A 23,715-nucleotide genomic window follows, 5' to 3' on the forward strand; every position below is an offset into this window, starting at 1 on the left:
CGGCTGGCTCGGTTGGTCACTCGGATACGACTACTGTAAGATTCGATAAGTACACCTCCTAAATTACACATACGTACACTACGAGAGTTATAAATAAATAATATATGAAAAGATTCTATTGGATGAAAAAGTTGATAGTTTTGTTTATTTACCAAAATTGTGGGTAAAACACCTTTTCGATTTATCTATCCATATATGTAATATATTGCGCCTTCGGTTACAATAAGTTGTGTCAGCGACGTCGTTCGCTGAATTGCGACTGTTTGTTTAAACTAGGGATGGTCGAAATCACAGATATTTGTATATCGACACAGACACGCACGTTTATCGAATAAAAGGCATCGATGGCCGAGTATTTATTACATATTTATGTATTTGTATATATTTTTTATAGATTTAATGATGAAATTTAATTATCTGTTATTTAAAAATTCCTCGATTGGGTTTTGCTGGTTACTTCTATTGATGTTACTGGCTTCGATATGTGTTCAATACATCGGTTTTGCGATGCAATATTAAACAACGCTTAGTATCGACCATCCCTAGTTCATATATAGTTTATGAGGCGTGTTGTGTGTCAGTTTTGGTTTCGATTAATGTTTCCTGTGCCCGTGTCCCTCGACTTGTCGATTTATTTATAATTTATTGCTGTGATTACATTTATAACATGTTGTGTCATGTGCCGATTTATGTGTTACGATCAAATATCTGAAATGCTTTGAAGTTCTGTCTATCAGTGTTATAGTTAAGTCGTTAGTTCGTCGAGAACTTTATTTTGCACCAAGTCAATATCTGTGTCTAAAGTACCATAAATCGTGTATTAATGCAACCATATGTTCGTGTTATCGAGTTTGAAAGCAACATTGTGTACCAGTTTGTGCAATTTACAATAAGTATCGCCATAAGCTAACAAAGTTAATTAAACGTCGTTGTAATATTGAGGCAGATGTCACAGTTCCCAGTTAAAAACTTCTACGTACTTGTTACTTAAATATTCTACTTAGGATATCAAGTTACGTGCATGTTATCAGGCAGCTGTTATAGGTTCGAAGTTAGAAATGTAGAGCCCATAAAAATCTGTCCAAATTGATATTTATTTCTATTTAATCTGTATAAATTATATTAATTAATCTTTAAGACTAACTTTTATTTGTAATTTCTTAACGGCAGCTGATTTACCTTTCTATTTTTTTTTGTTTTAGTATATATTGTATGATGTTTGGCCGAGCTTACTCTATGGGAACAATATTGGAATAGTGATGTAAATGTTATAGAAACGATAGGATACATGCACGTAATTTGATGTCTAATAAAACTGCATCTGTCTCACAAATAATATATGAAAAATACAGGTTTCTAATTTTATATTTGAACTTAGCAAAAAACATATTTTCAATTTAAAGGTAATTTTTAATGGTAATTTGAATTTCATTTCGATTTTAAAGTTACAAACCTGTATTAACTGTCCGTGATCACTCGTGTACGATATGCCTTATCTCCTTATGTTACGTCGTCATATAACATAGATCCTAAATTCAAACGATCTCAGTTATACATAAGTATACATGCCACTTATTAAATATTTTAATACATAGATAAAGTTTAAAGTTTGTATCTCAGATAAATTATCAAAAAAATAAAACATATAATTTTAGTAATTTAAAGCAATCTAAACTACAAAATTATTGCATAATAAAATGCCTGTGTTCAAAAGACTTTTGTCATAATCATGGTATATTTGAAAATAAAAGAAGTTTCCTATAAGAATACTATTTTTCAACATTTAGAGCTTATATCAAATTACGTTATAACTGTTGTAATCAATTTTTTAATTAAATATTTTACACTTCCTAATATTAATCAATTTCGTCTATGTATTTAAATATTTTACCAGTAGGCATATTTACCTAACACTTTGTCTTAGGTGAGCGTAACACATTAGTAAAATGTCAAATAGTAACTACTCAAATGTCACTAAAAGTTAACCAAACATTTTCAGAGCTGGAACATTACTCAAAGTTTTGTTCACGAGGTAACAGTATATTGAAGACTTGACCGAAAACTATACGAATTAAAATAATCTTTACTTCAAATATTTTACGCAATTTTGAAGTATTTGGTGAAAGTCTCAAATATATCAATCAAGGCTCATCTAAGGCAATAGGTGTTAAGTAACTTCGTTAATTCAGTCTGTCGGATCGTGTATTCGTGTATAGTGACGTCATCACAGTGCGTATATCACATCACTCGTATTGTACTAGTTAACTAAGAGTCTGTTTGGTGCGTGTTGAATGTGTCTTCTTTACATGCCGTTTAATATTGTGGTGTAGATTTACATGATCTGTATGACTGTTGTTTTTTGGAAATGCATTTCTTAATATAGATTTGTGTGTGATGAGGCGTGCACCGCGGACCGACGCTAGGATGCTTCACCTCGGCTTTGTGTAGACGTGAATGTTTAGGATAGATAGAAACGGTAATTTAATTAAAAGTTAATCGATGGTCTTATCAAATAACCAAATATCATTGATTTGTATTGCAGTTAATTTTCTTTTTTAAATATCTGTCGGACAAAATGTTTTGTGAGATGTAAATATGAGTAAATGATTTGACAGGGTTGGAAATTTTGATTCTCAGCCATCAGAAAAAAAATAGTTTGTTAAATTGTTTGTTTTTAATAACGTATGTTCACGTCTTCGCAAGGTCGGGTGTACATTTTTTCGAATTATACACTTATTTTTACTCTAGCAGTAGGCGATTAAATATAAAAAGCACAAAATGTCACTCGAGTGTCTTAGGTCTCTGCTGTTTAGGGCTGGGGCGTAACAATCACACTGCCATTATAACGTAATTTGATGGTGCGGTATGTTTGCGGTCATAGCGAGGGGTTTTTCTACGAAACGTTTGAGTTGTGATCCGTAGATTGCGTGCGTGTTCATGTATTTCCGCTACGTAAGATGCCTTATAGCCGAGGCGCGATGTACGCCGTGCCCGAGGCGATTCTCGTGACGATTATAACTGCCATTCGATAAGTAAATTGTTATAAATCATTCGATGCGTAGGACTCATTGTAGCTTCATAGTTCACGGACCCCGTCGGTGCACAGCCAATCGCCTTTGATACATATTATTCGATTTCGAAATTATAATAGGTTTATTAAGGATCTAATGTTAATCTCTTAACGAGAAACGTAATAAGTAATGGGAAAACATTAATATAATTTGTGTCTTAGCTGATAATGAAACATAAGTACGACGATAAGTTTTGTCGCTTGCTGAGATGTGCGCGTCCGAGCGACTATGAGATAGGCGGGGGACGGATGAGGGGGCATGTTTAACCTCGCGACGTGGACACCGGGTCATTACGCTGTTGACCACTGGGTATTCCCTCTGACGATTAAATTACGCGGCGTCAGGCGGGTTTAAGATACCAACAAGATTTATCAGTTTCCTCTCAGAATAGACAATATGTAAGTTAAAGTTATGGTACAACAAGGTTTCACTATTTTACATAACTGTTAATCTTCGATGTATCCGCTGTCCGTTGTCCACGTCGCAGGGTCGCACCGGTTGTTTTTTTTTCAATGTTGTTTCAAAACTGTTTAGTTCGCAATGGGGGGGAAGGAGGGGTGCGCGGTGACCAAGCGTGGCACGTCCAGTCTACCGACGCGAGGACCACGGGGTAGTGGTCCGCTGTGTCCATTAAAATTTGTATATAGGTACCTTTAGATTTTATTGTCATATGTTTGACATATGTTTAATTTTATTCATCTAAGAAAGTACAGATGGCTGTTGTTATTTTTATATTATTTGGGTAGAAGTATATTTTTTTTTTGTAAATGACCTCTGTATTTATCTTTTGTAAGCTTTGTAAGCCATAGGGACTTAGACTAATATATGAGCTACGAAAAATTGTGATTACAAAATAATTTCATTGACTATGTGTTTACTGATACTATTTGTTCTGCGTATATATTCGTTTCGACAGATATTTTTCTTAATAATGTTTTGTTACTTCAGAGTGCAATATGTACAAATATTTACATATAAAATATAAAATGTACAGTCATTTTTTTTAGTTTTAATGTGTCAACGCAATATGTTTCGCTATTAATTCGTTGAATGTACAATGAAAGGCATAATAAAGTAGAGTGAGCCGCGGCCGGCGCTCGCTCTTGTTTCGCTAATACTTAAGTTTTACATAGACGGACTAGGTGATCTTTGTATTTAAATTTGCTAATTTTTTTGTAGCAGATTAGAATTTGTTTAACTTGAATTAAGCTGAATAATGTACATTTTGAATTGATTTTAAAGTGATTTTAGTTGTTATTTAGTGAGGAATTATCTTATGAAGTGTGTCTGGCAGCCTCGTGGCCAGTTACCGATACCAGTGCGACTTGTGCAATGTCTGTTACAACTATTGTTAAGGTAGAGGGCGCTAGAGGCCCCTCGCGCGACTGCCACTCGGTCGACCAAGGAAGGCTGATACTTCGCGATAAGAGCCCATTCCGTGTTCATCGAAACACATTTTACTTGTATATTATTTCGTTATACTATCTCTGTCCGCGGTAATAATTATTTCCCCCTAATAATACTTTTGCCTTAGTGAATCCTTTATTATATGTTTTAACCGCTGCGGTGAAGCGAACTAGATATAGGGAACAGACATGACGATATGTTAAAAATTTTAGAGAGTCAACTTTTATAAAAGATAACTACAAAACAAAACGATGAAAAGGTGTGTACAAAACGAGGAAATTTGTATGAAAAATTGTTATGCGAATAAACTTACACCTCGATATAAAATAATTTTGTCTTTTATTTCTTCACTTTATTCCTTGAAGCTTCAATGTTATAAGATAAATAAAATGTGCATGTTATTTACCACTTAAGAAATAACAATTACCAATTGTCACGCTTTTGGAGAACACCGGATAGATAGAAGAAACAGAAAATGAAAACGTAATATGGGGTATACAGGAACTAGGTAGGTAAACAGATGTAGAGAGAAAACGTCCTAATATCAGATATTATCATTAATTACTGGCTCATGAGTACCATTAATTTAATCTAGTTCTAAGTATCTCATGGTTGAGGAAATTCCTGTCGGGAAATCCACTGTCAGTCAAGTTCAATTAAAGGAAACAAACTCGATGCGGTCCTCATCAACAATAACATCTCACACGAACAGCTGTTAAAGTTGTTTCTACGGATTATTCGTCATTCTAGAGGACAATGTTTAAGAGCAACTAATTATAAAGGAACACATAGTTATAATCCTGGATGCCATTAGTCATGGGTAACTCAAGAAATATTGATGATCTGCAGATCAGCTTACGCCTCACATCACGTGCATGAGTAAATTCAGTCCTCGTACTTACGGCATGTTAGGTTCACGAAATAGGCGACGTAAATTAAGACATATTTTTTCATACGTTACATGTAAAATTCTTACTTATGTTATAACTAGTTGTTTTTGGTATTTGTGTGTTATTAATCTTAATAATACAATATTTGAAATGTAATCAAAATACATATGTATAAGAAATAACAAATTAAACTTTTGGTTTAAAGAAACTATCAATTTTAGCTTCGCTTCTTTTCGCTATCATACAAATTTGTGTAACATTGATAGGCTGCAGATTTTTTTTTAACGTTAAAACTTCTCTTAAAATTAGGATCATATTGATCATCTAAGCCGGAAATCGAAACTTATGATGTATGTTTGAGGAACAGCGTCTAAACATTGTTTGATGTGACTTGAAACGACTAAGATTATTTAGAATAGGTCTGGGAGAGGGCAACTATTTTATTTTAGTTTTAATTGGTATTGACATTGTTGGCGGCTCCAGGGAGCAGCTTACTTCTTAGTAACACCCAATGTTTCGATGTTTGAAACAGATCAATAAATTGTCTAGCAGCTGAGATTAATTTGCAAATATAGATTTACAAGGTGGTTGCGGTTCGTCCATTCACATGTTATTGAGCCGTTAGCCTCCAATTAGTTGTTGAGCCACAGCTCAACAGTTCAATTTTGTGATACCTTGAAACAAGTTGAGATCTAATTTACACGTAAAATCTTACTCTACACTTCGACCAAACGAGATGATAGACTTTAATTTCGCTTTTTAAACATCAGCCAATTGGTTGTGATTACAAAAGTAACTAAAATAATCATTATAAATAAGCCTTCACGGCTCAGTCAGGTTTGCGCACGCGCCTAGTAACAATTAAAAAACACAATATTAATTACCAACTTGTTTATGACTACGATTGAACTATTTACACATCCATAACATGATAAACTTTAGCACTGAACATTATCCTGTAAGGCGTATTGTTTTGTTTAAAGTTGGCAAAGTAAAATACGTTTTATCACACAATAGCTGCTACCTAAAATCTTACTGTCGTTCATTACAAGCTTATTAGAAAAAAACTAAAGAAATAAAATGGTAAATCCTGTCTACATTTCAGTATTCTGTATTAATTTGACGAAAAGTCCGTATATTATTGTTTTCATATTTTTATCATAATGTCAAGAACGTGATTTTAATTTAAAAATTTACTCGTATTATAGAATATAAAGTATTTTTTCAATAACTACTTTTAGTTATACTATAAAATATGACGAAAACTTGTTATTACAGAATTTATTCATATATCACACGAATATGTATTTGAAGGCCGTGTCTGCAAATTAATGAAACTGGACAGAACTTTGAATATCAATATTGTATTATAACTTTATAAGGCTTAATGGCAAAGCAAAATGCTATCGTTTAATTCGGTACATCTAAAGAGAACAGTTTTGCTTTTACCCTTTATACATAAATAAAAAAAAGCGGTTTCATAAGAAAAAAGGGACAACGAAATCAGTCATAATCAGGTCATGTTTGGTTTGAACTGTATCAAAAATGTTGATATCATGTAATAGGATACAAAGATATGCAAATTGTTATAAAATATCTTTGACGTAAGACTAAAAGTCCAATGACTGGGTTGCAGAGGCGACAGGTAGACGCTTTGGTGTTTCCGATGTGTTGGGTAAAACCGAACAATGGATCTGGAAAAATGAATTGGAAATTGCTCTCGTTGTGGTCATTCAGTTTTATAATTATTATATCGTAACTGAGTGCAATGTATATCGTAAGTTCTATTTTTAAACGTAATTTTTTTTTAACTATTTAACATGCTTGCAAAGTCGTCAGGTTTATGACGTTCACATTTTATTTGCAAGGTCTATGAATAATTGAGATCTCCTAAGTTTTGCTAACAAAATCAAATTTCATGTAAATATAACTGTCTCATTTGTTTTTAATAGTTTTGTCTTCGTTGTTTTAAGGTCTGTAATAGTTTATGACTATACGCCTATGGAAAACGACAAATTCAACTGACATTAAATTATTAATGTGTCTTTAACATTCGAGCAGAATTATCCTTCCTTTACCAGAAGTAATTGCCAACCACAACTAATTACAAATGTGGCAAATACATTTTCGCCAAATATAGTAACTTAGTAGGTATGATTAGTAAAGTAGTAACAACTTTAAACATCCGTGTATCCAATACAACTCTATCAAATGATAATATAATTTCAAACTTAAAATATTTGTTCAAATGCTGTTCTTGGCTGAGTTTTCCTGTTAATCTTGTTTAAGTGGCAGCGACGACGCTCGATTGTGAATCTGCTTTTTACTCATTCGGATAAGACAGTCCGCCGCTCGCGCACGCTCACATCGTGAGCGAACACAACATGGCACGCGTAAAATATTTATTCATCTTATTGTTTATAAAATCCGTCCTTCATATCACGTGTAAGTAATTTTATAATCATTTCGAATCTCGGACCATGACCTGTTTTGTGATCGTTATCAAATTTTAGATGGACAACCGCAAATTAAACATTTTAGAGATGACTACAAATATTTGGAGGATACGAGCAGTTTCTACAAAATACACACAATACACAAGACGTGGGACCAAGCGAAGAAAAGATGTGCTCTAGAAGGCGCTACACTCTTCTATCCTGAAGACCAGAACGAGGCTGATGTGGTCCTCGCACACATGAATGAGACCCAACCCTTATTCGGATGGGTGTTTGTCGGGATATCATCGAAATTAGCAAAAGGAGTCTTCAAGACAGTAGACGGTAAGCAACACACGTATTAACTTCATGGTCGTGTATGTAAACTTAGTGACGTGAATAAGTTAACTGTGATTGTGTGCGATACTACGATCAATTAAAAATCAAGCTTATTTAATAATAACCAGTTTGAGACTAACTTACCGCAGGTGTGGTTTTATTTAGTAACTTTGACGTCATTTCGATTTAAATAATGACGTGAGTTTATTTATACTACTAGATTATTATACAGATTATATAAAATGCCAACATTAAATGCTTTAGTAAATTTAATTAAGGTAAAATTACCGCATTTGTGACATACAATAGGTAATAAAAACTTACGTATAAGCTTTAAGGTACTTTCCCCGTCGGAAAAACCTGTTATAAATTATAGACCTGCAAAAGATTTAATAATCTTTTTAGTCATGATTTTAAATTATTACAAATCAAGGTTACAAGGGGAAATCACCTGCGTGACGCAGTCTTATAAACAATAAAAACAAAACTAAACAGATACCATTGATTTATATAAACTTTATACTAGTAAATAATGACAATCATAGGTTTGTTACTCACTGGGATTGTCAGAGATTGACTAATTTTCTTTCTGTAGCTACTAAGATAATTTATAAAATCTACGATTACTACAAATACAGTAATTTTCTCTATTTATTTACAAATCTTTACTGGCACGAATTTTTTTCATACAATTTTTTTAATTCGTTCATTCAATATTTACAGGAATCGCAGTCAGGGATATCTACAACAAATGGAGTCTCGGGGAGCCAAATGATGCCAACGGTGAAGAAGACTGCGTTGTGATGAAGACAGAGGGCTCTTACAATGACGAGAAATGCTCAAAGAAGTTTCCGTTTATTTGCAAAAAGACTCTACAATCGCTGAAATGGAATGAAGAATGCAACACTCCATATTTAGGTATGAATAAAGCTGTAAACGGTCAATTTTTAAGTCTTTGTTTATTTAAAACATTTGAAATATTGATAAAGCTGACTAACAAATAATCTAACAAACTTCATAAAACTTTATCTCTATAGAGATATAATATTAAACGATTGTAACAATAAAAAAATTACATTTTATGTCTTATTGTCCTGCTGATGTATGTAATTATTATATCTGTAGACTGCAAATTGTGCAAAAAAGATGTACAATGTTTTGCATAATTTTCAATCCATAATTAAACAAAGACACTTCTGTTTGTTACACGGTGTATTGGTACTGTACATATACATGTACTGTTCATAGATAATAAAAGTAATTTTTAATATTTACGTTCAATCAAAATTTTTAACGTCAAAATTCGAATGCTCAAATGCCAACGAAGGCCCTTGCTATATATGGCAACCTTGCTTCTTTGCTACTATTTACTAAAAATTTAAGTAACCATGCTTTGCTTCTTTGCTGCTATTAGCTTGTCGATTTGGTCCTTTTTCGTAGAGCAATTCTTTTCCTTATCGTAGATGTAAATCTTGTTAAAAAGCGTTAATTCAAAAATATGCTCTGATTCTGACATCCTACATAACAAAGAAGTGTTATTACGCTTTATTATATTAGTATAGATGTACTCATAATGTGCAAATCAATGTTCTTATCGCTTAGGTCACTGGGGTCGCGAGATTGTCGTTACAACAAGTGTTTACGTGACAACGACATACTTTACTCACACACTTATAAACGCTTTGTAAATAAAGATGATTTTCGTTATGCTCTCTTTTGCCTTAACTTATTTAGGATAAAAGGTGCGATTTCGTAGTACGCAGCAAACGGAAAAGGGCAGCATCAAGCGGCATATCTAAGTGCTATAACGCCAGACAGCATTATTTACCGACTATTGATTATTAGTCACCGACTCCGTTGTATGACTGCAATCGACACACAATTACAATCATATACATATCAGACTCGGAATCATGCTACTGCTACGGACGTTTGCCGTCTGCTGCGTTCCATGAAATTACAGCTTAACTGTAAATTTAATTAGTAATATTGATGAATAACACACACAAACGTTTTCCATTTTAGGTTACAAATACAATGTGGATTTGGGCAGGTGTTACAAGTTCCACTTGCACCCTCTGACGTGGCGAGAGGCGGTAGAGGCGTGCGATGCTGAGCAGGCGTACTTAGCCATCGTCAACTCGCAGCAGGAGGTGGCCCACCTTGTTAATATCACCGCCAGCGCTCCCAAGGACAAGGTGCAAGGCTGGTATTTACGCGGCGCCGTGCATTTGGGCTTCAACTATGACACGGCTGAGGATGGTTGGAGAACAACCACAGGTATGGATTTAACTACACGACCACCTTTACTGCTCCAAAATGTATAAGATCCTCTCGTGTGGGTTCATGTCTCGGATCGGTGATCAGCCACTGTCGTTCGAAATGTATATGACAAGAATATTTGTGTGTTCCAGGTGAGACATTAGAGGAAGCAGGATACGCAGCGTGGGGCAACTATCAACCCGACGGTGGAGAGAACGAACGCTGCGGTTCCATGTTCTACAACGGTCACCTCAACGACATCAGCTGTGATACACAAAGATGCTTCTTTATATGCGAAGTAGAAAATAAACTTCTCAACTTGTTTGATGATAGATTCGGAGTATAATATATTTTTTTTAAATTCAAACTCCAAAGTCAGCACCAAATGACTACTTTACAAGTGTTATCTTTTTGACTTGTATAGTTTTTAAATAGATATTTCTAAGACTTCATAAATAATACTCAACATTTGATACGAATAAATATTAAAGACTTAATTTGTACATATTTGTATATATCACTTTAAAAAACTGTGTACTTTGTATTCCATTAATATTGTAAAACAGATTTTTTACGGAGCGATTACATTGTAAAATAATTAATTTTAATGGTAATTTTGTATGATACCGTTAAATGTTTAGTTAAATAAATAATTTTGGAATAATGATAACCTTATTATTTCTTTAAATGTTATACATGCTGTTATAAATAGAAAAAGGTATATTTAAGTCTTATATCGAATAACATCTTTAAAAGTCCTGTACCTAGTATATACAGATGTCACAACGATCTGTACCCATGCCATCAAGTATATACACAGATTTTATAATAAGTTCTCTAATTTAGCAAAGTTTAAAAAGCACAGAAAGCCAAAAGTGTTTTGATCATATGTGTAAAAACCCAACAGGATACGATGTAATTTTATATTTGAGTGATATTAGACAATTTTCGGAGAACGGAGAGAACAGTCTCTCTGTCCTCTGATTATTTTAGCCCAGAGAACTAGCAGAAAACAACTAAGAATAGACACAAGTGGTAGTTTGTTATTTTCCTGTTAACATTGCATTTAAGTTACTGCGAGCAATAATTACGTTTTAATATCGCTTCTAAATCATTTCTATACGAAGTCTTGTGGTTAGTGCACGCTTGCATCAAGACAGGATAAAAATGCAGGCAATATATTTATCTCTTTTTTTGTTTTTAAAATACATCATCTATGCGGGTAAGAAAAACATAAACAGTTATATCACTTAGTGTTAAGTTTACTTTAAAATTGTAAATCTTGTAGATGGACAACAGAAAAACCATTTCTTTCGAGATGACTACAAATATATGGAAGAAACGAAGAGCTTCTACAAAATTCATACAATGTACAGGTCATGGGAGAAAGCAAAAACAAAATGTTCTCTCGAAGGTGCAAAGTTGTTCTATGCTGAAGACGAGAACGAAGTCGACATGGTACTTGCTGATCTGAATAACACACATCCTATAATCGGATGGGTGTATGTCGGAATTTCATCACATCTTGCTAAAGGAGTATTCAAGACTGTTGATGGTGAGCATTATTCAAAGTTTTCAATTCAATTCAAAAAGACAGTAAAAGAATCCTCTTTTCCTGCTGCTCAGTTTTACATATAAAAGAGAGATTTCTCTTACTATGCAAAATAAGCCTTTATCTGTGTTTTATTTTTAGCTGTGTTTCCTGACACCTAATTTTAGTAGCCCTAGAATAAAATGCATAAGTTTGTCATTACAGATAACCTGCAGCCACATTTACATAATAATAATGCTATATTATTTGTTTTATAAGTGACACATGTAATTATGAATACATAAGTTTTATCACAATGTAGTTTTATAGAATAAAATGCTGACATAGAAGAAGGAAAACATAGTTGTGATTACAACAAACTCGGTACAGCGGTCAGCTGTGTTCAGGAGCAAATATAAGAACGCCCTTAAAAGCTGTAATAAACAGGAAACTTCAGAATTTATAGACATATGGAATATTACAGGCAGAATTCCATAACATATTAGAGTAATTGCACTTGTATATTTTTTCTCACCTAGGGGTCGCAGTTAGAGCTATTTACAATGTGTGGGGTCCCGGCGAACCGAATGATAACAACGGTGAAGAAAACTGCGTCGTACTTCGCAGAGATGGAACACTGAATGATGAGAAATGTTCTAATAGGTATCCGTTTATTTGCAAGAAAACTTTACAGTCCCTCAAATGGAACGAAGAATGCAACACACCTTATTTAGGTATGAGACAATAATTTCGAACATATTTTACTTTCAAGGACAAAGTACAAGGCTCGTACTTGAGCGGCGCCGTACACTTGGGTTTCTACTACGATCAGACTCAAAAGAGTTGGAGAACATTCACAGGTATGTTTTTTCAAAATCGTTGTTTCAAATACTATTTCATCCAGTATTCCCTATATTTTTTTAATAGTAGACATAAAATAATGTATGTTTTGATTGTAGGTGACACACTAGAGGAAGCAGGCTACTCATCGTGGGCTGGCAACCAGCCCGACGGCGGAGAGAACGAGAGATGTGGCTCAATGTTCTACGAGGGATCTTTGAATGACATCGGCTGTGATACTCACAGATGTTTCTTCGTATGTGAAAAGGAAAACAAAACTACAAGTTTCGTTGATGATAAAATTAACGAAGTGTAGAATAATCAATGATCATTCAATGAGTTACTTTGTATTAATTATGACAATATAAGAGTCAAACTTTACGTCAGCTCGTGGTTCGCGAGCTCAAGTATTATTGCAAATATTATTAGTAAGATTGGCTTTAAATTGGCCCAAAACTGTAGTGCAAAATTACGAGTCGCTATAAAGATTGGATCATGTGTACCTTCATTCAATATTCTAGTAATTTATTTTAATAAAATTTAATATTCTTTTTGTATTTTTATTAACTACTATAAATAGACCTTTCATATACTTTCCTTTAATTACTCATATTGTCCTTATTTCAAAAGGAATTAAAAATCTCTGATAATGTTTACGTCAGGATTAAAGTATACATACTTGAAAGACACTAACAACAAAAGACGAAAACGGAATAGTAAATTTCAAAGGAATAGTCAATTCCCTTAAGTAAACAATTAATGCGGTATGAAGTACTATACAGTATTAAGATTGAAATAATACACAGAACAAATATTTTCCTTTCCATGAGCTGGACTCCGTCAACACAACTGGGTAAAGAATTTTTATACAAATTTTAATTTTAATAAAAAAGAATAAATTTTGAAAATTATGAAATGAAGAGTGGTTTATGGCTGACAGCTTTTAAAGCCACGACCCGCTGTTTACTCTATTTTAAAAAAATCTTTAGAACACCGAAGCAGGATAGTCGACATATCTATGTGTATGTTTAAAGCTGGTTTTCCTGCTTGATTTTGTTGCTTATTACTCATTCGAATTAAGTAGCTCATGTCAGACGGACGTTGTCTTTAATGCGATCTGGCTTATAAGACAATATGGCTTATAAAAAATGCTTGTTTATTTTATTGTTCATAAACTCAGTGTTCCAAGCTATTGGTAAGTACATTAGTATTAAAAAAATAAATATTCATAAAATTTCATTAATCACACTGACAATAATTTTAGATGGACAAAAGAAAGAAGCATTTTTTAGAGACGATTACACGTATTTTGAGGAAACGAACAGCTTTTACAAAATACATACGATACCAAGGTCATGGGTAAATGCTAAGAAAAGGTGTCTACTCGAAGGCGCGACTCTTTTCTTTCCTGAACTGAGTCTGGAGGCCGATGTGGCTCTTGGGCATTTAAACGATACACTGTCTACGTTACCTTCAATATACCTCGGGATAGCGTCGGTTCTAACAAAAGGAGTATTCATTACAGTAAACGGTGAGGACGTTTTATTTAAATATTTTTATATGTACGAAATGAAAAAGCACATTATAGTTCACTGACCTTTCGTGAATAATGCCCCGAACGGTATGTAAAATTGTCTAGTCCAATTGAAAAGGGTCGGTTAATTACATTTCGAATGTACAAAGTGTCTTTTCGATAATGCTGCTATATTTCAAATGATTGGTTCACATTGAGATCCGGCAACAGTTTATTGGTCTTTTAAGTAGCCAATAGTGTCGCGACGTTCGAATCTCGTCACGAACCTCTACAAAGTTTTACTTCTAATTCGAAAGAAATATTTTCCTCCTTAAATTGTAAGACCTTCAAACATACTTATTTTACAGGAGACTCATTGAGAGACGTGTACAATTCTTGGGCTCCCGGCGAACCAAATAACTACAACGACGAAGAAGACTGTGTGGTAATGCGCAGAGATGGGAAGTTGATTGACGTGAAATGTTCTGACAAACTTCCATTTATTTGCAAAAAAACTAAAATAGAAGTAGATAGGAAATGGAATGAAGCATGCAATAGTCCATATTTAGGTATACTCATTGTTATTTCTTTATTATGCCTTAATTTTTCTATTTTATCTTTGCCACATTCAGGTTCGAGATGGTTTTGTTTTATTAGAATTGCGTAAAATATAACTTATTTTTAGATTACAAATATAACGAAGATTTGGGCAGATGTTATAAGTTCCACTTGTTCCCACTGAGCTGGAAAGACGCCTTAGAGGCGTGTGACGCGGAGCAAGCATACCTGGCCATCATAAACTCGCAGTTAGAGGCAGAACACCTGGTCAATATTACTGCTCTTGCGCCCAAAGATAAAGTAAAAGGAGCTTACATCCGTGGAGCCGTGCATTTAGGATTCAGCTACGACAAAACAATAGATGACTGGAAAACAGTTATGGGTATGTTTGATTACTGTTGGCGTTTGTGAGAAATAACTTTTAAGATAACTTGTAAGATTTTTATGGTTAGTTAACGCATGCCATTCCGAACGAGTCAATGTTGGTTATTACATGTACAACAACTTTGAGATATGTGTGTTCTAGGTGAGACTTTAGAGCAAGCGGGGTACGCGTCCTGGGGCAACAACCAACCCGACGGTGGAGAGAACGAGAGGTGCGGTTCCATGTTCTACAACGGTCAACTTAATGACGTCAGCTGCACTACAGTCAGATGTTTCTTTATATGTGAAAGAGAAAACAAACTGCTCGGCTTTTTGAATGACAAATTCGGGAAAGATTGATATTGCCGCCGGAGTGGGATTGCATTTGTAGGCACAATAATTGTAAATAAACCCTTATTGTAAATGTATCGAAGTCTTAGCAATAATAATGTATCAATTTGAGTTTGTTAAATGCTATGAAATTCATGTACTTGTACAAGATGATCAGAATTTGTTGGTACCTCATCTATTATAGAATTACATATTGCAGCTCCGAGCTTCGCCGCTGTAGTAATAAATTAAAGTTATAACTTATTGAAAATACACGATTTATTCTTTTAATAAATATTACATTATTTAGGAAGAAAGTAAACGACACAATGGCGTTCGCATCTTCATCTGTGTGTAATGAAGATGCGAGTTGATTTTTTTTGTTGTTTTATTGTGTCCTAATGTTTCACTAGAAAAAATTACATTCCGTAAAAGGTAACCAGAATCCGGAGGAAAGTTCCTTTACAGAGAGCTATTACATTTAATATTATAACCTCTTTTCCGTGCATTGCAATGGGAATTAAATCCTGGACAAGACGCACACAGGTGTAGGATAATTTATGATTCTGCCTCGAAACTCGAATAGCTTAGAGAAAAGAGGTAAGATAAAAATAGCACACAGCATAAACTGCGCAAAATTACGTGATCTTTTTAACCTACGATATCGAATAAGACAAATCGAAGCAGATCTCATTCGTTGTGCCGAAGTAAAAGGAAACAGTCGCTCATTCTGTGCACATATTAAAAAAATGAATTATTCTTTATATATCTGTGTCTTATTGTTAGTTAAAAGTAAGTCAAAAGTGAAAATATATTGAAGGTTATTATTAAAAATGATATAAACAAAACATTCTTTTAGATGGATACTCTCAGGAATTATTTAGAAGCGATTATACTTTTATATCGGATACAAATAGTTATTACAAAATTTCCACACTCAAAAAGAACTATGAAAACGCAAAGTGGCATTGCGAAATAGAAGGCGGATCGCTCTTTTATCCTGAAGATGAAAAGGAAGCAAAGGCCGTATTAAAACACTGGAGAAAGACTCAATTTGTGATATCGGCCATGTTTGTTGGGATTTCCCTAGATGATGCTACAGGAAAGTTTAAAAGCGTTGATGGTGTGTATAAAATTGTTATTTATTATGTGATCCGAATGTCATCCGGCCAAGTATAACCTTGAATTTTAATAAATTATGTACAGTTGGTGAATCTTACGGTGTTAAAAAAGTTCAGTCGTTTGCAAGCATTGAGATGAGGAGGCGAAACAAAACATAAACAATGAATGTGGAACGCTTCTGATTTCCGCGACCGTACCACGCCAATGTACGTCAAATAAAAAACTAAAGCTATTAATGCTACTTGTGCCACGGGACATATCTGTTTACTAGTCGTTCCCGTGCGGCTTCATCCGCATGAAATTATAAAAACTTTATTTTATTGTTTATATTTGTTAAATTCTCAATTGCAAATGTCAAAATTACCGTCACCATAATAACCTTGGTTTCTTAATGATGTCAGCTTGTAGTTTATGATCCCTTTCCCACATGAAGGTTTTTTCCAAATCATTTACCCCCTTAGTTTAATAGCGTGAAAATATATAGCGTATAGCGTGTAGTAAGTGTATGGGTTATTATTAAAGGAAGAATTATTCAAAAATGTGCTGTAATTGCTGACATCCTACGCCACGAAGTAGTGTGTGTTTACACTTTATTATATCAGTATAGATATAGATATTGACACTGGATAGTTCACTTACTTCTGATAAAGATTATCAATAAGTAACAGACATGTCATAAAGTTTCTTCTTTCTAGTCTTGTGTATTGTAAGTAATACCATCTATTGGAATACTAGTTATCAACTTACAAAGATCTTTTTACATTTTTACTACATTGACAGGGCGCATGCTACAGTTGCCAATAAACAAAAAAATTCGCATCTTCTCAAAATTCTCCCACGTTGAAAACAAAACTAAACTGTATGATTTTTTTTTAATAGATTTAGAAATTAAATTGTTCACGATTGTATAATGACTTAACGTTGGAAGTTATAATATCGTCGATTCGATTTTCTTTATTGACAGTGATTTAATTTCGTAAACCTTTGTTTGCAACATTCTTAATAAATAAAACTCCTAAAATATTGTAGTTTTTTGTTTCTACTATTGGTAAATAACTCCTAAAACAGTATAAACTGATCTATACCTTCTTGCTTTTCAGGAAAAGCATTCGAAGATATCTACCATAAATGGGGCGTAGGTGAACCGAATAATGTCAGAAATGCTGAAAAATGTGTGGTCATGCGTCCAGATGGCACTTATAATGATGACCATTGCCTCAAAATATTTCCATACATTTGCAAAATGCCATTAGCTGCCGTTAAATGGAATTCTGAATGTCACACTCCGTATGCCGGTGTGTTTTATAGTTATTATTCACATCAATTGACTTGAAATAATAAATGAAACTAGTGTAGCATACGAATCTGAGTTAGCAAATTTAAAGACAGAGTGGGGTACAATAAAAATATTGTATAGAAATAATAATTGTATTTGTCTCATTTTAAACATTTAACTATTGTCTAATATTTTTGTAGATTACAAACGTGATAATGATGCTAGTCGCTGTTATAAATTTCACTTGAAACCTCAAAGTTGGATGAAAGCAGTAGAAGCGTGTGATGCGGAACAAGGTTACTTGGCTATAATTAATACTCAAGACGAGGCAGATTTTCTCGTTAACATGACTAAAAATGCAGCGAAGGATGCGGTAGAGGGATCTTTCTTACGAGGTTTCGTCCATGTTGGATTTAACTGGTTCGAAGATGATTGGAAAACGATTGGAGGTATTTCATTCTTTTACGACTGGCGATTATTATTGACTAGTTCTTTCTACTCCGACCGTGAGGAATAATAAAAAAACAAAAGTAAGCTATGTATTCCAGGCTATGCTCTACATTGATGCCAAATATCATCGACGTCCGCTTCAGCAGCTTAGGCTGCAAATTCCAACAAACTTCCGTCCATCCATCTAAACTTTTGCATTTGTTATATTAGTTAAATATATTTAGGAACGCAGCAGATTGGTAACAGATTACAGATTTTACTATAATTTCCTACTAAATGGACATTAAAGTCCGAAATATTTCTTAACAATCTGAATTTGAAATTGCAACAAGTTAGATTACAATAAGAATTGTCATTCTTCACTGGCATATCTCAGACAAAATGTTGAAGCGACGTTTAAATATTTACCAACTTCTTAAATGATAAAGCCACTATTAAACTGCAAATTCCATTAAAATATCGACATCCGTCAGACATCCGTTAACATTCGCTTCCGTGTTCCCCCTTAGGATTACAGTAAGATGGGTAGTAAGATCTTTTTTAATAATGACAAGTTATTGAATGCAGGAGAAACAATACAGGAGGCAGGATATTCTACTTGGGGTGAACGGCAACCGGACGGCGGCAACGAGGAGCTGTGTGGAGCGATGGCTTACGATGGAAAACTACACGATGTCGGTTGCCAGCAGCCCATGTGCTTCTTTATTTGCGAGTTAGAAGTCAAAGCATTCAGCTTTCTGAGTGAAAAGTTCGACGGCGCATAATATAATAATCTAAATAATAAAACTATCAAATGTATTTAAAAGACGATAGATGTCTTTTATACCCTAATTATGCATCAAAAGACATGCATGGATTCATTTTAAATTTATCAAAATTATAAAAATGTTTGCCATTGAAATTAAACAAATACGTGTGGTTAACTAATCTTTGATTATTCCTTAAAATATACAATATAAGAATTATACAAGTATGTATGTGTAGTTTTCCTGTCTCTTTTATAATTGCAGGAAAATCTAGAATATAAGGCAATTATTTTGCTATTTACCATTTGCGACTCATCGCTTTATTGTTGTTATGTATTCCGATAGTGTTAATACATAATTAAAATATAAATAACTGAATACGCAGGTTAAATGTCAGTGTCTATTGATTTCATGCGCATAATCAGGTTTCAAATTCATCAAATGAGAAAAACCCTAAAAACCCAACACAACATAACCGTGTATGTCCTCCATATCCTAAACATCTGTCCAGAATATCTTTGTCTCTGTCTTTTTTTAAGGAATGAGAGAGATGACATACATATGTCATCTCTCTCATTCCTTCAAAGAGGTTATACAATAACATTATTGTATAACCGCTTTAGCAGTTTTCCAACGATTGCGATGATTCCAATAACCAGTTTATATCAAGTATGAGACGGGACAAGCTTTATTTTCAACTAGCAGTTCCCGTGCGGCTTCGTCCGCATCAAATTATAAAAAAAAACTTTGTTTTATTGTTTACATTTGACAAATTATCAAAATGACATGACATGACAGACCTTAGCAATCTTTCTTTCTTGATGTTGGCAGCAACTTATGGTCTCTTTCCCACATTAGGGTTTTTATCCAAAATATTTACACCCTAAGTTTAATGAAAATATATTACGTGAAAATATATAGCCTAAAGCATGACGCAAGTGTAGGGCCTTTTGTTAAAAATAAGAATTATTCAAAAATATGCTGTAATTGCTGATATCTTAGGCAACAAAGAAGTGTGCGTTTACGCTTTGTTATAATAGTAATATTTTCAATAAAAAATGTAAAACATTCTTATTGACGTATGGCCTCTTAAATACTGGTTTTTGAATAAATTTCGACAAATATAATTAAGGATATTTGTCAAAAATTGCAGTAACTTTTGTTTATTAAGGTCTTCAGTTGGCATAATCTATAGTAATAGACGTTAATACACGAATGAATAAACATTATATTCTTATCCTTGTCTCAGTGTAAGAGCAATATTCGTTGTACACGGTTCTGAGTTTTGTTACGGAAAATATGATTTTAAAACACATTTTCTGTACCATATTTACAATAAAAAGTTTCTATGTTTTAATTTGTAAGTGATCAATTAATTTCTTTTTAAATATGAAACTAATTGACTGTTTGTTTAAGTTTTATTTTCAATGTTTCAGTTGGACAGCCTGAATTGCATTACTTTCGAAGTGATTACAAACATGTAGATGGTACGCGTAGTTATTATAAAATTCATGCTAAAGAGAAAACATGGAAGGACGCAAAGGTGAGGTGTGCATTAGAAGGCGCGAAGCTGTTTTATCCGGAAAATTATGTCGAGGTAAACGCGATCATCAGACATATAAATGAAACGAACCCGAACATTGATTCAATTTTTGTTGGTATTTCCTCACCGCTCACTAAAGGTGTTTTTATCGGTGTTGATGGTAAGATTTCATTTTTTTTTCTTTTTAGATATAAAAATTTAATCAAATTGAATGATTTGTTGTAAATGAAGAAGAGATAATTTGAATCATGTTGTGTTACATTAAAGACTTAGTTACTTAGATTACAAATGCGAAAGTTTAGATGGATGGATTGATGTTTGTCAGAGTTTGTAGCCTAAACTGCTGAACGGATCTGGATGAAATTTGGCATAGATGTAGAGGACACTCTGGAAGAACTACTTGCTTTTGATTTTTTTAATTTCACGCGGAGGAAAGCTATAAATATGTCAATGCAGTGTAGTAGTCAATCAAGTACTTTTAGAGAATAAAAATTTAATTGTAAATAGCGACTTTATTTAAAAAAAATAATTGCATAAAATATTAGGGACGATATTCTTGTCGATTTTTAAGTCGGTCTAGAGATGCACTCTTCGATCATCAATAACAAGAAAAATATATTTTGTCGAAGGATGCGTCACGACACCGATGCGGTATTGTTTTTCTTATCCATACTAAGGTTTGTTGCGATGCGTTTTGTTCTCTTATTTAAAAACTAGAACCGGACTAAAATCTCTAACAGGTATCATTAATCTATTAGGGCCTGTCCCATTACTAGCTGATTTAGCGATTAGCGATACTCAGATAGCTTAAAAATGACGTCACTGTCAATTAAGGTAACAAAATCAGATAATTTACAATTTGGTGGGACAGGCCCTTAATGTTTTAATAAACAGGCGTACCAATAAGAAACGTGTACAATCAATGGATGCTCGGGGAACCAAACGACAACAACGCCGAAGATGATTGCATCGTAATGAACAAACGCGGCCTCTACAAAGACGATAAATGCAACAGAAGGTTACCCTATCTTTGTAAAAAAACTATGCATACTTTCACAAAATGGAATTACGAATGCAATATTCCATTTTTGGGTGCGTACTAAATAAATATTCGTAAATACTAACCTGAAACCTTAAACTATAGCCACTTAACACCACTAAGGTTGTTAATATCTTACGTAATATTATAAATGCAAAAGTCTAGATGGATGGATGGTTGGAACGATGCATGTTTGTTAGAGTTTGTAACCTAAATAGACGAATATCATAGACGTAGATGATAGTCTGGAAGAACACATAGGCTTCTCACTTTTGTTTTTTTAATGCCACCCAGACGTAGTTGCGAAAGCTAGTTAAATATAAAACTTTTTTGAAAATAACTATCGACTTGACATCCGAGTTAACGACAACCAAATTGCGCCCGTCCAAAAATAATAAATAAAATCTAAAGCACAATTCTTTCAATGTTTACATAAATTAAAATTAAAAAGTGTCGAAGTTACCAATCAGTTGGTCATTAAGTAAAACAATTTAACGTCATTTTTCAGATTACAAATACAGCAGGGAATTAAATAAGTGTTATAAGTTTCACACCTTACCTAAAACTTGGAAGTTTGCGGCGCAAATATGTGAAGCAGAACAAGCCTACTTGGCGATACCGAACAGTCAACAAGAAGCTGATTATTTATCTAAAATAACTAACGAAAGTCCTAAGAATTACGGTGGACAACACTTGAATGGTGTAGTGCATTTGGGATTCCGATACAACGAGACACTCGATGACTGGATAACACTCAAAGGTAAGCTATAATTTTAATTTAGGTTAAAACTTAGCCTACTCTTAATTACTGGAACAGGATAAAATACTAATGAAAGGGAATATTTATTTTCCTAAGCTAACCCAAACCATCTTACAACCAGATCCAAAAATATTGTAAAACAAACATATTTAAACAAATCCAAAAATTTTTTTGTATAACATAATTGGCGACATCTTGTAACATTGTAACATGGTCAGGCCCTGATTTACATATAAAACAATACTGAATAGAAGGTAATAGTGACGGCCAGAATTAAAACGTGTGCTTTAAAAAGCTTAAACTAGGCGTTGAATATCAGCCTCATGTGCAGATGAGACGTCAACCAATTTATTGTTGCTAATTTAATGGCAATTTCCACTAGAACCTAGCGTCCTATTATAAAATGGTCATAGGAACTGATAGAATTAGAACCTCATACGTATCACTGAATTTTTAAAGACTTAGAAATGTCAAGCTTTTACTATAGTTTTGTAAGTTATTTTTTTCATATTCTAGATGAAACATTGGAACAGGCGGGCTACTCCAACTGGGATGACTATAAGCCTGACGGTGGAGATAAAGAGCCTTGCGGCTCTATGTTCTACAATGGTCGACTTAACGATGTTACATGTGGAGCTTTAGATAGCTATTTTATTTGCGAGAGAGACAATGATAATCTTAATGTATTCGGAGAAGTCTTCGCCAAGAACTAGAAATAATTGACAATCAAATGGAGGCAACGATTTTATGCCTTTCAGCCGAATTCAGAACGAATGACGTCAACATTTTAATGAAATTTTAGCTTCGATTCCTATGAGCTTATATGGATGAATGTAAACAGTTGTATGGACTGCTAAACAACAGTTATGCGATAGTTTAGTCAAAGGTGTGCGCCCGCTCTAATGAGCTGTTTTAAATTTAAACAAATATTCAGAATTCGACTGTTTGTCTATTATTTTACTGATGTATTGTAATTTTTCGAGGTTATACAGTTTGACAAAATTTAGTGTAAGATGTGTTTACTTATGGAGTTAGTGCATGAAATGTTTTAGTGCTTTAATAAATGTACATTATAATAACTAAGTATAATACATGAAAAATTAGATACAAAATCATTTTTACCTGTTATACAAAATAAAATAAACTATATTTAAAAAAAATGTTTCTTTTGTTTACCAGTTTTAGAATTTACAACAATTTTATTAAATTTGAATTTAAACCGAGAATACTATTTCTAGAA

General features: G+C 33.6%; 5 protein-coding genes across 6 annotated transcripts; all 5 read left to right on the forward strand.

Moving 5' to 3' along the window:
- Window positions 1–7,680: 7,680 nt before the first annotated feature.
- Window positions 7,681–11,068, forward strand: LOC106109451 (C-type mannose receptor 2-like). Its single transcript, XM_013290958.1, has 5 exons — window positions 7,681–7,813; window positions 7,882–8,148; window positions 8,866–9,060; window positions 10,168–10,422; window positions 10,557–11,068. Exons 1-5 carry the CDS (start codon window positions 7,753–7,755, stop codon window positions 10,748–10,750), a joined length of 972 nt encoding a protein of 323 aa, XP_013146412.1. The 5' UTR covers window positions 7,681–7,752; the 3' UTR covers window positions 10,751–11,068.
- A 372-nt stretch (window positions 11,069–11,440) lies between these two features.
- On the forward strand, window positions 11,441–13,324 carry LOC106109137. Its single transcript, XM_013290540.1, has 5 exons — window positions 11,441–11,626; window positions 11,693–11,959; window positions 12,475–12,674; window positions 12,708–12,795; window positions 12,895–13,324. Exons 1-5 carry the CDS (start codon window positions 11,572–11,574, stop codon window positions 13,089–13,091), a joined length of 807 nt encoding a protein of 268 aa, XP_013145994.1. The 5' UTR covers window positions 11,441–11,571; the 3' UTR covers window positions 13,092–13,324.
- Window positions 13,325–13,827: 503 nt separating this feature from the next.
- On the forward strand, window positions 13,828–16,769 carry LOC106109440 (C-type mannose receptor 2-like). Of its 2 annotated transcripts, XM_013290944.1 has the most exons (6): window positions 13,829–13,970; window positions 14,040–14,306; window positions 14,657–14,857; window positions 14,974–15,228; window positions 15,373–16,139; window positions 16,399–16,477. In XM_013290944.1, exons 1-5 carry the CDS (start codon window positions 13,910–13,912, stop codon window positions 15,567–15,569), a joined length of 981 nt encoding a protein of 326 aa, XP_013146398.1. In that variant the 5' UTR covers window positions 13,829–13,909; the 3' UTR covers window positions 15,570–16,139; window positions 16,399–16,477. The 2 variants fall into 2 exon arrangements, with proteins under 2 accessions (XP_013146396.1, XP_013146398.1); XM_013290942.1 differs by lacking the exon at window positions 15,373–16,139 and having other exon boundaries at window positions 13,828–13,970; window positions 16,399–16,769.
- A 965-nt stretch (window positions 16,770–17,734) lies between these two features.
- Window positions 17,735–19,314, forward strand: LOC106109442 (hemolymph lipopolysaccharide-binding protein-like). Its single transcript, XM_013290945.1, has 3 exons — window positions 17,735–17,956; window positions 18,138–18,386; window positions 18,955–19,314. The coding sequence occupies exons 1-3, from the start codon at window positions 17,842–17,844 to the stop codon at window positions 19,149–19,151; spliced, it is 561 nt and encodes a 186-aa protein (XP_013146399.1). The 5' UTR covers window positions 17,735–17,841; the 3' UTR covers window positions 19,152–19,314.
- A 973-nt stretch (window positions 19,315–20,287) lies between these two features.
- LOC106109202 (C-type mannose receptor 2-like) lies at window positions 20,288–23,585 on the forward strand. Its single transcript, XM_013290612.1, has 5 exons — window positions 20,288–20,493; window positions 20,570–20,836; window positions 21,571–21,768; window positions 22,224–22,475; window positions 22,992–23,585. The coding sequence occupies exons 1-5, from the start codon at window positions 20,433–20,435 to the stop codon at window positions 23,186–23,188; spliced, it is 975 nt and encodes a 324-aa protein (XP_013146066.1). The 5' UTR covers window positions 20,288–20,432; the 3' UTR covers window positions 23,189–23,585.
- The last annotated feature ends 130 nt before the right edge of the window (window positions 23,586–23,715 follow it).

Source organism: Papilio polytes, unplaced genomic scaffold, assembly GCF_000836215.1.
Source record: "Papilio polytes unplaced genomic scaffold, Ppol_1.0 DF821289.1, whole genome shotgun sequence".
Classification (NCBI taxonomy): domain Eukaryota; kingdom Metazoa; phylum Arthropoda; class Insecta; order Lepidoptera; family Papilionidae; genus Papilio; species Papilio polytes.